This window comes from Fringilla coelebs (assembly GCF_963513975.1).
Source record: "Fringilla coelebs genome assembly, chromosome: 22".
NCBI lineage: Eukaryota > Metazoa > Chordata > Aves > Passeriformes > Fringillidae > Fringilla > Fringilla coelebs.
The window spans coordinates 4,729,987-4,743,659 of NC_140048.1; the positions used below are offsets into that span (position 1 = coordinate 4,729,987).

Sequence of the window (13,673 nt, forward strand, 5' to 3'; positions counted from 1 at the left end):
ATCAGGGAATGAACCAGCACAGGGATCAGAACAAGCACAGGGATCAGGGATCAGAACCAGCACAGGGATCAGGGAGTGAACCAGCACAGGGATCAGAACCAGCACAGGGATCAGGGAGTGAACCAGCAGAGAAACCAGGGAATGAACCAGCACAGGGATCAGGGAATGAACCAGCACAGGGATCAGAACCAGTACAGGGATCAGGGAGTGAACCAGCAGAGAAACCAGGGAATGAACCAGCACAGGGATCAGGGAATGAACCAGCACAGGGATCAGAACAAGCACAGGGATCAGGGAATGAACCAGCACCAGGATAAGGGAGTGAACCAGCACAGGGAGCAGGGAATGAACCAGCAGAGAAACCAGGGAATGAAGCAGCACAGGGATCCAGGGGATCACAGCTCTGCTCAGGAGAGGATTAGGAAATGGCTCTGCTGCCCAAACACTGGGAATTCCACGTGAGGACTCACTCCCCAATTTAGTTGTGTTTTGGGCTGGTACCCACAGAGCTCAGCAGCTGTATCAGCTACAAAGCACTCTTGGAAATAAAAGAAGGGGGTTTTCTACTCCGAAACAAAGATAAAAAGGATTTACCTCCTCCAAAACAAATAAAATTAAGGATACTCCTCCTCCAAAGCAAGAATGAGGATTTTCCTCCCCTAACTCAAAAAAATTAAGGCTTTTCCTCCTCCAAAACAAAACAAAAGGATATTCCTCTTCAAAAACAAAAGAAAATTCAGATTTTCCTCCTCCAGAACAAAAAACCAATACAAAAAACCCCTCAAACACCCAAGGATATTCCTCCTCTGAAACAAAATAAGGAATTTCCTCCCCCAAGACAAAAAAAATTAAGGATTCTCCTCCTCCTCCAAGGAGCTCCCCGAGGAGCTGGCTCCCTTTGTCCCCACTTCCACACCCAAGCCGGTACCTTGAGCAGGATGACAGACTCAGGGATGACTCCCAGGCTGCCCAGCGTGGCCGTGTCATCGCTCAGGATCTTCCCATCCAGGGACAGGTTCTGGTCAAAGGGGGCCACGGAGAAGGCGTGCATGATCTGGGGGCACACGGACACCTCATCCTGGAGCTGCTGCACCTCCCGCCCCAGCACCCATCCCCAGCTCCTGCGGGAGTCACACCCTTCCCCTGCGCCCCCACGCTCCTCATTTTGCGTTTTCTGCCTCCTTGCTGGCAGGAGGGCTGGCCTCACCTGGATTTTCAGCTCTTTCAGGGTCTGGTTGGCTGACACCAGCAGCGCTTTCTCCCCGCGCACCTTGCGGTGCCGTGTGCTTCTCCTGATGCCCTGTTTTTGGTAGGTGATGTAGCTCTGGTGGGACAGCTTCTGGCGTTTCGTGCCACCATTGGCCTGGAAACGAGGCAAAAATCGAGGAGACTGAGCTGCTTGGGGATAAACACAACCTTCCCAGACCCCAGAGAGTGTTTTGGGCCAATTGGTCATGCAGGGGAAGGCAGGAAAAGATGGAAAACCCCTTGGAAAGCCAATTGAAGCATGCAAGTGTGGAGATGACCAAAGGATTTACCTTCAAACGTCAGTTCCTAGTCCTAATGCCAGTGTGGGGCAGATTTCCACATGCACATGAATCCCTATCCATATTCCATCTCTCCAAACCCAGCACTGGTGTGCTTTGACCATTCAAATGGCAATTTAAGACACTTTTCTGCTGCCAGTGAGATGCAGAGGAGGAGGGTGGTGATCCCATCATGCTGACTCAAGAGGATGATACAAAAATCAAGGATTTGATTTTTGATGGGATTTTTCATCTCTACCTGGTTAAAATCGGGATCTTGCTCCCCCTCTGGTTTGTTTTCCTCCCTTTCCTCTTCAGCTTCCGAGCTGCTCACGTTCAGCTCTGGAGCCGCGTCCTTCATTACCTGGAGTCATAAAAATCATTCTCCATAACCAACAGCACCCACATGGCCTGTCCCACCCTGGCAAACAGCTCCTGGAGACCTCCAGGTGCCACCTCCATCCAGAGAGCCCAGGAACAACCCTGGGAGCTGCTCCACCCTCCCCAGCTGTGTGCAGCCTCAGTGGGACTCAGCTCAGGAATCTCCCTCTGTGCAATTGCAGGCGTTTCCTGCCCTCCTTTCCAGGCAAAGGAAAGTCTCCTGAGCCCCTGACTGATTCCTTTCCCATCAGCTGGCTGATCCAAGTGTATTACAAAAGCCTCAGCATGGAGAAAGTATTTTCTGTGAATTAAGACATTTATCCACCCCTGCAGCAGCCTGGCAGGGACACGCAGCACCATTACTTATGGGGCTGGAGGTTGTAAGTAAATGAAATCTAAATAATTTACACAAATACAAAAATAAAAAGGTTGTTCAGGCCAGTGAAAGTCACTCCAGGCATAGATTTGCCTGGATGTAAATTCCCAGCTAGGCTGTAGCTGGAACTGGGCTTTGCAGGAGCCCAGGAGATGTGGATGCCAAGAGCTCTCTTCTCCATCAATGTATTTGCAATTAACGATGCAATTCCAGCTCCAAACATTCCCCAGAGCCCTCTGAATTCCAGCAGTGCCACCCTACAATGATTTTATCTGGATGAGGTTTCCCTCTGCAGCACCATTCACCCCAAGGAAGAACCAGGTGGTGCAGAGGAAGGAGGAAAAGGGGCGAGGGGCTGGGAAACACTCCCTGATTTTGCAAAGCCAGCAGGAAGGGCACAGTGGCTCCCAGTGCTGCTGACAGTGATCCTGGCCAGCATTCCTGCTGCTTCCCATCCTGCCGAGGCTGCCCTGTTACTGGGGGATCTCGTGGGCACGTTCTCACCCCCTCTCTCCAGCTCCAGCTGCTCCATAAAGAATAGCTCCCTGTTTTTCTGCCAGCCCCACGTGTGAGCACAGTCCTGTCCAGTGCCAGAAAAATACAACACCCAACCCTCTCATGCACCAGAGCCAAGAGGGATTCAGGCTGGGGATTCAGGCTGAGAGCCTGTGGCTGAGGGCTCCAGACGGTGCTGCGTGATCCACATCTCACATCCAAGGCAGGAGCTCATCCAGCCTCCAGCTCCCTGTGGGCTCCAGCGCCTCCCTGGGATTGGCAGGGAGGGGGAAATCAAGGAAAGGCCAAAAAAAACCCTACCCCACACTCCAAAGGTGCAGAGATTGTCTTCATCTGAGCTTGTCCACCCTTGGATCCCTTCTTAAGAGTCCTAAGGATGGGGGCTTACCAGAACCAGGTTTGGGTACTTGGAAAACCAGTTCTAGAACTGATCCTGACACTTAAGACCAGTAAAAATAAAATTCACAGCTTCAGGGGATCCTGAGAATCATCTCCAAGTTCACTGTCTCACCAGCACTGAGGGGAAGAGCTCATTTCTATCCAGGAATTAAAATGTCACTTGAGCAAGAAGAAAGGAAATGACAAATATTGGAGGGGGAGGAGAGCAGGTACAGCCTGGGGACACAGCTAAGACAGAGAAAACAGCTGGAAGCATCCCTGAAAACACAAAGGATTTGGTTTGGCAAAAGGCAGCCTGGAGGAGATGGAATTTTCAGTCAGAATGTCCCAATTTGCCTGGAGCTGCAGAGCTGGGGATTTGTGCCCTCACCACCACCACAGACCAGCAGGATCCCCAGCAGTCCTGGGGACATGGGAGCTGTGCCAGCCCCCTCAGGGCATTCCTGGAGCCTGGCTGAGCAGGGATGGGGGACAGTCCCTACCTTTTTGTTGTCCACCACTTTGTGGATGTAGATGGTGGCCTGGGTGTACTCGCGCAGGTCCCGCTGCTGCTGGCACAGGAGCCCTTCCCGGCACTCGGGGCACAGCTCTGGGCAAACACCAAGGCAGAAAACATCTCACTGCTCCAGCTCCTCAGAGCCCCAGTGCAGGGCCCTCACTGCTAACTGAGAGCAAACCACACTAAATCCCAGCGTGGTTTGGGCTGGAAGAGACCTTTAGGTCTCACCCATCCCCTGTCAGGGGCAGGGACACTTTCCATCATCCCAGATTGTTCCAGGCCTTGGGCACTTCCAGGGATCCAGGGGCAGCCACAGCTTCTCTGGGCACCCTGTGCCAGGGCCTGCCCACCCTCACAGTCAAGAATTTCTCTGCAATACTCCATCTAACACCACTCTCTGGCAGTGGGAAGCCATTTCCTGTGTCCTCTCCCTCCAGACCCTCATCCCACATCCCTCTGCAGCTCTCCTGGAGCCCCTTTACAGCCTGGAAGGGGCTCTGAGGTCTCCCTGGAGCCTTCTCTTCTCCAGACTGAACACCCCCAGCTCTCCCAGCCTGGCCCCAGAGCAGAGGAGCTCCAGCCCTTGGAGCACCTCCATGGGCTCCTCTAGACTTGCTCCAGTGACTCCACATCCTTCCTGTGCTTAAGACTCCAGAACTGGACACGGCATTGCAGGGGGATCCTGCCAAGCTCTGTGTCTCCCAGTGACCCCCTGGGACTGAAGTTTCTGCCCCTCCCAGGAGCAGGGGTCACTCACGGGGCTCGGAGGCGTAGCGGGCCCCCTCGGCCGCCTGGGTCCGGGTGATTTTGATGACGTGATCCACGACAAAGAGCTTTTGGATCCTCTCCCACTCGCTGGGCCATATCAGAGCTATACTGTGCAAAGGAACAGACAAGTGCTTTATGACATTGGAAAAGCCAAGCCCTAAACTCACAAAAAATCCCTCCCTCTTCGGGCTTGTTGGTCTGTCAGTGAAAGAAAAACTGCAAAATCCGTCCAAAACGCAGCTACACGGGAGGGTCTGTACACCCAGATAACAGCAGCCTGTGATTAGTGACACTGCTGTGCTCCCGACGTGCCGGAGGGAGGGATGGAGGAGGAAAGGAGTGGAAGATTTCCTACTTTTAGTGCTGCATCACTGCAGAAGCAAGGCTATGGAGCATGAAGTCCAGCCCTGCAGCCAGTACTCCAGGGGGGGAAGGCTCACGGAAAGCAAATTGTAAGGAAGCAGAATGTTTCTGCATCCTGGCCAAATCTAGAGTGGTTATTGTCAGGAACAAACCAAGCTGAAGGAAGCTCTGTTTTCCTGACCCAGCATCCTTGGACAAGTCTTGCCTTGCAGGAAGGCTGAGGTGGCTCTGAGAAAGCCTTGGTGTTAATTTTGAGGGAAGGGATTACTCCTCATCTTGCTGTGGCTCAGCAGCAGGAGCATTCCTTTGGGAATGCTCTCCCGAGGCTCCTGGAAAAAGCAAAGTGTGTGAAGGGAAGGAACTCACTGTTTGGAGTCTTCTTTGGTCATGGAAGCAAAGGTGAACATGAGCCCCCCATGAGGACAGAGCAGGACACTGTTTGCTATGGAGGACACGGGGCTGCAGCGCGTCGGCCTCCTGCAAAAGGGAAGAGGTTTGGAAAGCTGGATCGGGTTATCCCAACAAAACCCCCACAATTCTTCAGGAAGACAGGAAGAAATCACAGGTGAGTATTTACACAAGGCATTCCAACAAGGAATAGTAACTATGAGGGATGAGGAAATCAGATCTGCGTTCCTCTGTGGTGCAGAATGACTCTGACCAGCAGAGATTTCCATCTCCAGCCCGAGCAGTGACCTTTGGGATACAGCTCCAGACAGATGAAAAAACTAATCAGGTTACCAGCTTATCTGACCATCTGGTTAACACAGAGCAAACAAGGAAATTCAGTGTCTTACACTGTATTACAATTGATACAAGTCCTGCAAAAACCAGCTTCATTGTTTCCATGAGCTCACTGTGCAGCCAGTCAGAAGCAGAATACCTACAGCCCCCAAAATAAGAGATAAAAAGCACCAAAACCCTCCAGCCAAATTACCTGACAAATTTCCTCCATTCTTCTACAAAGAACTGCGAAACAATATACAGCTCATCCGTCTCCTGGGGGAAAAGAGGAGGGAAAAGGATCTTTTTAATGAACCCAACGATGACTGTTGGGTTTTTAGGCAGGGCTCGCTCCCTTTGAGACCTCGGTGCTGCTTTACCATGACAACTCCATCCAAGGGGGCTGAGAAAGCCAAGCAAAATAATTTGGGATCAGGTACTAAGCACTGCCATTGCTAATCTTGTGTTTATGATGAAGTTACTTGAGCTTTTGATCCAATTACTTTTAATTCCCAGTGGGAAAGGGCATTTCCCTGGAGCAGCCAGGACTCCCCAGCGCGGTTCCTCTTGCTGGGCACTCAGTGTTCAAAGCCAGTGAACCCCTCACCCCCACAGGCATGGGGTGAGATCACCCCAACATCTCTCAATTGCTTCCAACATCAAAATCCACAAGTTTGGCAGCAGCAGGGATACCAAACCACAGCTGTGCACCAAATGAGACAGCATTTTTGGGATCATCTGTGGGTTTTTTGTCCCAATCTTCCTTTAAATTGTTTGCTCCTGGACAAGAAACTACCCAGCCCCCAAAAGCTGGGTGACAAAATTACTTCCATGCTCTCCTTTATCCTCACGCCTTTCCCAAAGACAGATTTAAGGGCTTGCTCCATCTTTCTGTAGGAAAACTCAGCACACCCAAGGAATGTATATATACACAAACATATATACACTTTGTAATTTCATTTTGTCTCTTGATTTCTGCTTGTTTTCTTCCCAAAACCTCAATCTCTTTGGATCAGGAGAACTCCAAAGCCTTGAGGGGAAGATCCTCAGCTCTCTTCTATGAGGATCCCTTGGGAAATTAAAAGGGAAAGGAGGATTAAAAGGGAAAGAAGGATCTAACCCTGCTGGTGGAGACCCTTCTATGTCTGACCCACAGTGCTGAGCTTCAACTTTCTCCAGCTCCAAAAGCAAATCCAACTAGATACAACCTCAACCACCTACACTGGCAGGACCTGGAGCTCTCAAGCTCAGCATGAAAGGAAAACTCCTTTTAAACCATTTTGGGTCTCCTTGGTTCTGAGCCATGGATCTGTGTTGCCTCAGTTTTTATTCTCAGTTGGAGCAGTGAGGGATGGAGGAAGACACCTGCCAATGCACCTTGGCAGGATTGCAGAGTCAGCCATTAATCAGCACCACGAGACTCCCAGGAGCCAAGGACTGGAGCCAACAGCTCGTTCTGGGCACCTCAAACCCCCAGAAATTCCTGGAGAAGCTGCTAGGAGAGGATTTGCACAGCCACTGCTGCTCTTTGGAGGGTTTCAGCATTTTGGGAAGCTCCCTAAGCTTTTGGGATACAGGATGATGGTGGAGAACACCTGAATTTTGCCCAAGAAGCAGCAAAAGGTGGTGGTGGGGCAAAGTTCAGGTGTGTTCCAGCATCCTCCTGCACGGGAAGGCTGATGGAGAGCTGTGGGAAGCAGCTGTGCTGTTTCCTCCTTCCAGGGACGGTACAACCATGACAGCAACATTGTCACTGTTATCTCCCTGACTGCGGGCCAGCCCCAGCTCCCTTGGCACACCAGCCATTCCCCTGGCTCTTCAGGGCTCTGTGCCAGCACAGCTAATCCAGGGAAGTCACACCTCAGCACAACACCCCTGAGAGCTCTGCTGGCACACAGGGAGTGAACAGTTAAGGAATGGTTTGGGATCTCCTTACAGCCCCTGCCATGGGTAGGGACACCTTCCACTATCCCAGGTGCTCCAAGCTCATCCAACCTGGTCCTGGGCACTTCCAGGGATGGGACAGCCACAGCTTCTCTGGGCAGGAGAGGGATCAAAGCCAACAAAAACCTCTCCCAAGCTTGGTTGCATTCCCTGATCCCCCTCCTTCCCTACCTGAGGCCAGCTGCCCAGGCAAGGCCTGCATTTATCATGGAACAGGTTCTGGAGAGAAGTCTTCTGCTCGCTGGCCATCATCTTATGCAGAGCTTCATTTTCCTCCCCTTCACGCTCCAAAATCTGCAGGAAACAGTTAATTACATCCCAGCTCCTGTTCCCAGCTGCTACTGAAGGTGACTTTATTCTCCTCCATGGCACAGGGCGGTGTTAAAAAGGAAAACCAGAAATACAACCAGTATTTACAGTCAACAAAAGGGGAGTATTTGGCAAATACCTTGCACTGGGAACAGCACTCTCTGTTATTTGGGAATTCGGGGGCTTTTGGAAAATATTGCTTGAGTTTCTCCCAGGCCTCCTTGGAAACCACCCTCCGCTCGTTTTCAGAGATGCACAGGTCACCTGCAGGGAGCGAATCAAGGAAAGGCTTTCATCACAACATGCTCAGGGATGTTTTGCAGCCCTTGATTGAAGAGATTACAAGGAACAAATGTGGGGAAAAAATCCACACCACATCAGCAAAAGCTAGTAAAGTCACCTTCAACTCTTTCCTTGCTTCCTTTAGACAGAGAATAACAATAATAATAATGACTTCAATTTATAAAAATGCTCTTTAGATTTCCAAGACCATGGCCTAAGCAGCTGATCAAACACAAGTAGGGATGGGGGAAAAGCCAGAGTGCACAGGGCTTCTGTTTTCTCAACCTGGCTATCCACAGCTACATCCTCATGGTGACACCATTGCTGAGCCCCGGGATAATAACCCTGTGTTCCATGAAACCAGGTGCCTTCCACACCCTTGAAAACCCCAAACTCCCACTGTAGAATCTCAACACAGTTTCACGTGCCCTGTCCAAGCACTTGCAAATGTGGAAAGGGCAGATTTTGCACCCTAAATCTGCTCTGGGGAATAAATGGATGTGAAGATACCAAGCAAGATTTACCAGCTACCCCCCAGAACACTTACTTATCCACCAGGATTATTTATCCTGATATCAGGATTATCTATCCTGATGCTCAGGCAGCTCCAAGACCCCAGAAAGGATTCCCAGGAGCCATTTGTGCCTGTTGTCTCAGGGGTGGAAGCAGGAGGCACACTCAGGCACTGGGACACCACGTGCTCAAGGACGACACGTGCTGGCCGGATAAACAAGGCTTGGAAAAATGGGAGAAGGCTCTGGGATCTGACCAGCTGCCCACTCACAGGGCTGCTGATGGCCAAGAGGAAAACACAAGCACATCTCCCTTGGAGACAGCAGCTGGGAAGTCCCTGTGCAGGGAGGAACACGGGGAGCAGCCGTTGCGACACCGGGATGAGAACCGGATTTGGGAATATCCGTGCCTCGGCAAGAGGGAAGGAAAACAGCAACTGTGGTGTCCAAAGGGCACAATCCCTTATTATCTGCTTTTCTATAGCCTGGAGAGCTGCAGAGACAGGAGAGGGAGAGGAACTCCTTCCTCCCCACCCTCAGGCAGCTCTTTAACATGACAAGCAGCTCCTCAGGCCCACACTCCCTCCAGCCGTGCCTGGAATTTGGCCAGCCCTGGAGAGGAAAAAATAGCAATGCTCCCCTCCTGCTTTTCCTCTAATAAACAAAGGTCAGGCCTTGGTACAGCACTTGGCCACTTGAGCTTCATCCAATAAGGCTAAATGACTCCAGAGGCTGGCCCAGGATGCTGCCCAAAGCCAGCAAGGATGGGGAAAGAAGGGAGTTGTACAAATAAGTGCCTTGACACCACATGATTAATGAAAACAGATTAATACTGTGAGTGAAAGAGGTGGAAAAATCAGCTCTGGGTCTGCAGGGCACAAGTGTTTTGCCATCTGGAAGATGAACTCAACCACTGCTGACCCTGCTTCTCACTCCCACCATCCAGGGACATGTTTTGGGCACAGACATCAAAGAAGGCTTAACTTGGTATCTGGAAAAAATTCCCTGGGATCAGGCAGCTACTGGAGAGCAGCAGGGATGCAAAGGGAGCTGCGAAGGGAACGCCCGGGTGGCATTCCTGGAGGCCAGCCAGCCCTCCCAGATCCAGCACAGCCTTTTCCAAAGCCTACCATGGAGGCAGGAACCTCCTCCACCACAAAATTAAGGCCGTAGGAACAAGACTACAGATTTGCTGATCCACTGCAGAGGGAGTTTCTCAAGGTGGAAAGCTTGTTTTCCATGAGTAATCAGAGGTTAACTCAAGACAACAAAACCTGCCCTGCCAGCAGCCCCTTTATTTAGTATTATTTATTCTGCTATGACCCCAAGTCACAGATCAACCAGCAATTTAACACCATACATTTTCCAAAGGCCTATTGGCCTATTTTTTTATCGTGTCTGGCTCCCTAAATGTTCCATCCCCAAGCTCCATGCTTTTACTGAACAGCAGCAGCCTCGAGGCAAAGGGAAATGCAGCGTTCAAGGCACTGAGTAACAGCTAAAATCGTGACAAAGTGCTTAAATACTCTGCTTGAAAATGAGATTTCTCAAGCCTTACTCCAGGTTCTTGACTACCCCTGATGACAGGAGATGTGTGGCTGATTTATGCCATTTTTCCTTCTGCTTGAGGTAAGATGGAGCCTCCCCACAAACTGATGCCTACAAACAGGAGCTTAAGTAAAACTGGGTTTTATGGCTGGGAACATAAGCTTTATAAAGTGAGATTAAAACAACAGGGTAGCCAAGGATGCAGCTAATGAGGCATCACTTTCAAAACAACTGATAGGAGGTCAAACCCTTACGTAAACAGACACCAAAGCACAGCAGGTTGGGAAATCGATATCCAGGAGTGGTCCTGGCCCAGGTGCTGGGTGAGTGCTCCTGTTTTAATGTAAACCAGGATGTTAAACAGATTATTCTCAGCTCCCACCTGGACTGATTTACATCACCTCTTCCTCTCTTACTGCTTTTAGAGCTTCCAAATGGCTGCAGAGCTTTGGTGCTGCCCATGCAAGGATGGAAGCTCAGCATCTGACAGCTCCTGCTTGGCAGAGTCCTTACAGAGTCTGCCTGCAAGGAAAACTTTTGAGGCAAGAAACACCAGGAAAATGAGAATTAAGCAGACTTGGGCAGTGACTCCTCAAGCTGGCCACAGTTGGAGCAAAGGCTACAAGGTTAATGTTGCATCAGTGGGCAACAACGGAGATATTCAGCTCCATCCCCCGGAGAGACTCACCATGTGGGCAAACGATGTCTTCATTAAAATTTAACTCCTCTTCCTCCTCCCTTTTCTCTTCATTTGAGTCATCTAATTAAAAAAAAAAATAATACAAGAGAATTGCACGAAGTTCCTTTCCCAAGGAAAAAATTCTTACAGGAAAAGGAGCACGGTCGCCTTTCAAATTACAGCAAACCCCCTCACCCAAGGGAAAATTTGGAAGGAAATTTGTTATTCTCCGATGTCTTGGCCTGTGGGCAGGCGGGATTACAGCCCCCAGGTCACGTAGGAGGGCTTTGAAGTGCGTGGAGCACAAGCCAGGCCTTTGTGAGATTACAAAGAATGCATTTGTTAGGGCTGGAACACCGCAGGGGTTCCCTGCTCCCAGACATCTCCGAGTTTAACTTAAACACAAGCCTAGGTAAGAGCAAAAGGAGCAGAATTCCTGGCAAAATTCCTGATCTAAACCAGATGCTGCCTGACAAACTGAGGGGGAGCCTGCCAGGGGGCTGACAAGCCCTACATCTATCTCTAAATTAGTTAAAGTCAAGCGTTGGCCACTGAATGGAGCATCATCAAGACAATGACCCCTAACGAGCTGCCTAACGAGCAACTTGGCCTGTGAGTAACTCAAATGCACTACTGGGAGTTGCAACCTGTTGTGAATCAAAGTCACCCCGAGGAAGGATGAGTGGTAACTCTGAAATATCCTTTTCTCTATGAGTGCTCCTTATCAGGGGGGCTGAGGTGCCCTCCAGCCCAAGATCAATGCCCTGAGCCATCATTCCCATTTCCATTCCAACAAGCTTCTTACCCAGTTCAAAGAAGCTTTAGAAAATATGATTTTCAAACATTTAAAGAGCAGAAGGCAAATAAAACCTCCATCTTATTCTCATGGTAGGGGCACAGAATGGAGTGCAATTCATGATTTTTGTTCCCAGGCTGTATCTTCCCAGTGCTGCTGCATCAGCTGTGCTGTTTTATCCCTCAACCTTCGCAATAAACATCATCATCATCCCTTCCCCAAGGTAATTTTCACGTTTCTTCCTTCCCTATGCTCTCTCATTCAGAGAAAAGTGGATAAAAAGATCATGTGTCTGGGGTGGTAATTTCACACAGCTTTGTAAAACCACTTATCACCTCATCTCCCTCTCCAGCATGAAGATCACCCCGCAGTTTTCAAGATTAGCAAAGAAAAAGCTCCTTAAATGAAGGCCTTTTTTTATTCGATTTATTATCCTCTCCTCCCTACTCATACAAGGGGAACAAAACAGCCACAGAAACCTCTGACGTGTTTTTTGTTAGGAGGGATAAGGCAGAACTGCTGGCTCTGTACAGCAGCAGAAATTAGGAAGAAATCAGAAGTAAATACCTTTGTTTTGTGCATTTCCATTCATTTTTCCATTACTGTGCTCTGCATCTTCATCTTGCTCATTTAATTGCTCCAGAGCCAGCTGACGCCAGCTCCTCAAGGAGGCTTTTCCAACCCAAAACCCATCGTTCCTGCAGGGAGACAACAGCACTGGTAGCCCAAAACCACAGCTCCCTTCTTCAGAGCCCAAAAGGGGAAATCTTTAGGAAAAAGCTGTTTAAGTACTTCTAAAAAGCATCTTTGACAGTATTTGGCACTTCCATACCCCTTGACTGTCATCTTCAGCAGGTTGGTGACGGTTTTGTAGTCCTCGTTCAGCTGGTTCTTCAGCCTCAGGATTCGACACCTTTCCACCACACAGTCCTTGCAAAGTGCTTTGACTGGGTGGGGGAGAAAAGAAAAACAGGTTTTTACATTGTTAATTGCATGATTTATTGCACAGGTCGTTTCCTGCTGGTTTGAAGGCCCTCAGACAGGTGTGTAACAACTATCCTGCCTCAGGATGGGCGATTTCATGTGTAAATGAGGAAATCCTGGGGGTTACAGCCACATCAGGCCACATTTAAAGCTTAAAGAAGCATAAAGTACTTCAAATGAGCTGTGATCAGTTCCACTGCTTCACAGATCTGCTCTCACAGCTCCGGGTATCCACAGCCTGCAGTCACAGGGAGCCAGGGCAGCCCAGCACCCGGCCACAGAGGAAAACAAACACCTGCATTGTGGCACTTTGACAGTCCAACCCAGAAAATCCACCCTCCTGCAAGGCTGCCCTGGACCAAGGGAGTAAAAATCCTCTGTCTGGATGTGTGCTTAGATCTGCATCCTGGAGCAAGAGGAGAAGGGAAGCAGGGTGTCCATCCATCCTTTTGTCCATCCATCCTTTTATCCAACCCTCCCTCCCTGCCAGCCATACTCAACCCACAACCCTTCAGGCAATCTTCCACTTGACTAATAAACCTTGCCCTGTTTTTCCCCACAAAGGCTGCCTGCGTCACAAGCAGTTTCTTCCCTACAAGCTCCCAGTAGGAGCTGAGCTAATTTGGTCTCAGTGGGAGTTACTGAGCAACTTCCTAAAAGGAATGAAACCTGGGGCTTGATGAGGGGATGTCCAAAGCCTGGAGGGGCTGGGCTGACCCTGAAAAGCAGAATGTGTGGTAGATGCAGGAGCAGGCTAACAGGTAAGTGCTTCCTTGGATGAGGTGACAGACAGGAAGGGATATTTTTGGCCTAATACTCCATAAAACCCAGCCCACACAGGAGCTGTGGGTGCTCAGAAAATTATTGTCAAGAGTTTGGAGTGTTGCGTGTGCAAGTTTTATTTTCTAGAATTGCCTTCAAACCTTCCAAGTATTATGTTTCCTAAGCCAAGTGCCCCATTCCTCTACAGCAATTCCTCCAGGAACAGCCCTTCCCTGAGCAGAGCCCAGACCCAAAGCAGACCCCGTGATCACCCTAAATGGGTTTGGGAAATGGTAACAGAATTAA

At 49.9% G+C, this 13,673-nt stretch overlaps 1 protein-coding gene across 5 annotated transcripts in view; it reads right to left on the reverse strand.

The window, feature by feature from the left end:
* Nucleotides 1–13,673, reverse strand: part of USP48 (ubiquitin specific peptidase 48) — a 30,980-nt gene that overhangs the window by 2,147 nt on the left and 15,160 nt on the right. For 2 of the 5 annotated variants that reach the window (XM_084220342.1, XM_084220340.1), the window contains 12 exons: nt 12,454–12,568; nt 12,189–12,319; nt 10,835–10,906; nt 7,944–8,068; nt 7,667–7,789; nt 5,766–5,827; nt 5,195–5,305; nt 4,455–4,573; nt 3,681–3,787; nt 1,786–1,890; nt 1,208–1,363; nt 929–1,054 (listed from right to left, as the gene is read on the reverse strand). In XM_084220342.1, coding sequence (XP_084076468.1) covers nt 929–1,054; nt 1,208–1,363; nt 1,786–1,890; nt 3,681–3,787; nt 4,455–4,573; nt 5,195–5,305; nt 5,766–5,827; nt 7,667–7,789; nt 7,944–8,068; nt 10,835–10,906; nt 12,189–12,319; nt 12,454–12,568 — 1,352 coding nt within the window. Of the gene's footprint in view, nt 1–928; nt 1,055–1,207; nt 1,364–1,785; nt 1,891–3,680; nt 3,788–4,454; nt 4,574–5,194; nt 5,306–5,765; nt 5,828–7,666; nt 7,790–7,943; nt 8,069–10,834; nt 10,907–12,188; nt 12,320–12,453; nt 12,569–13,673 lie in introns of those variants that run through there. The other 3 variants (XR_014616685.1, XM_084220341.1, XR_014616686.1) reach the window with 3 other exon arrangements.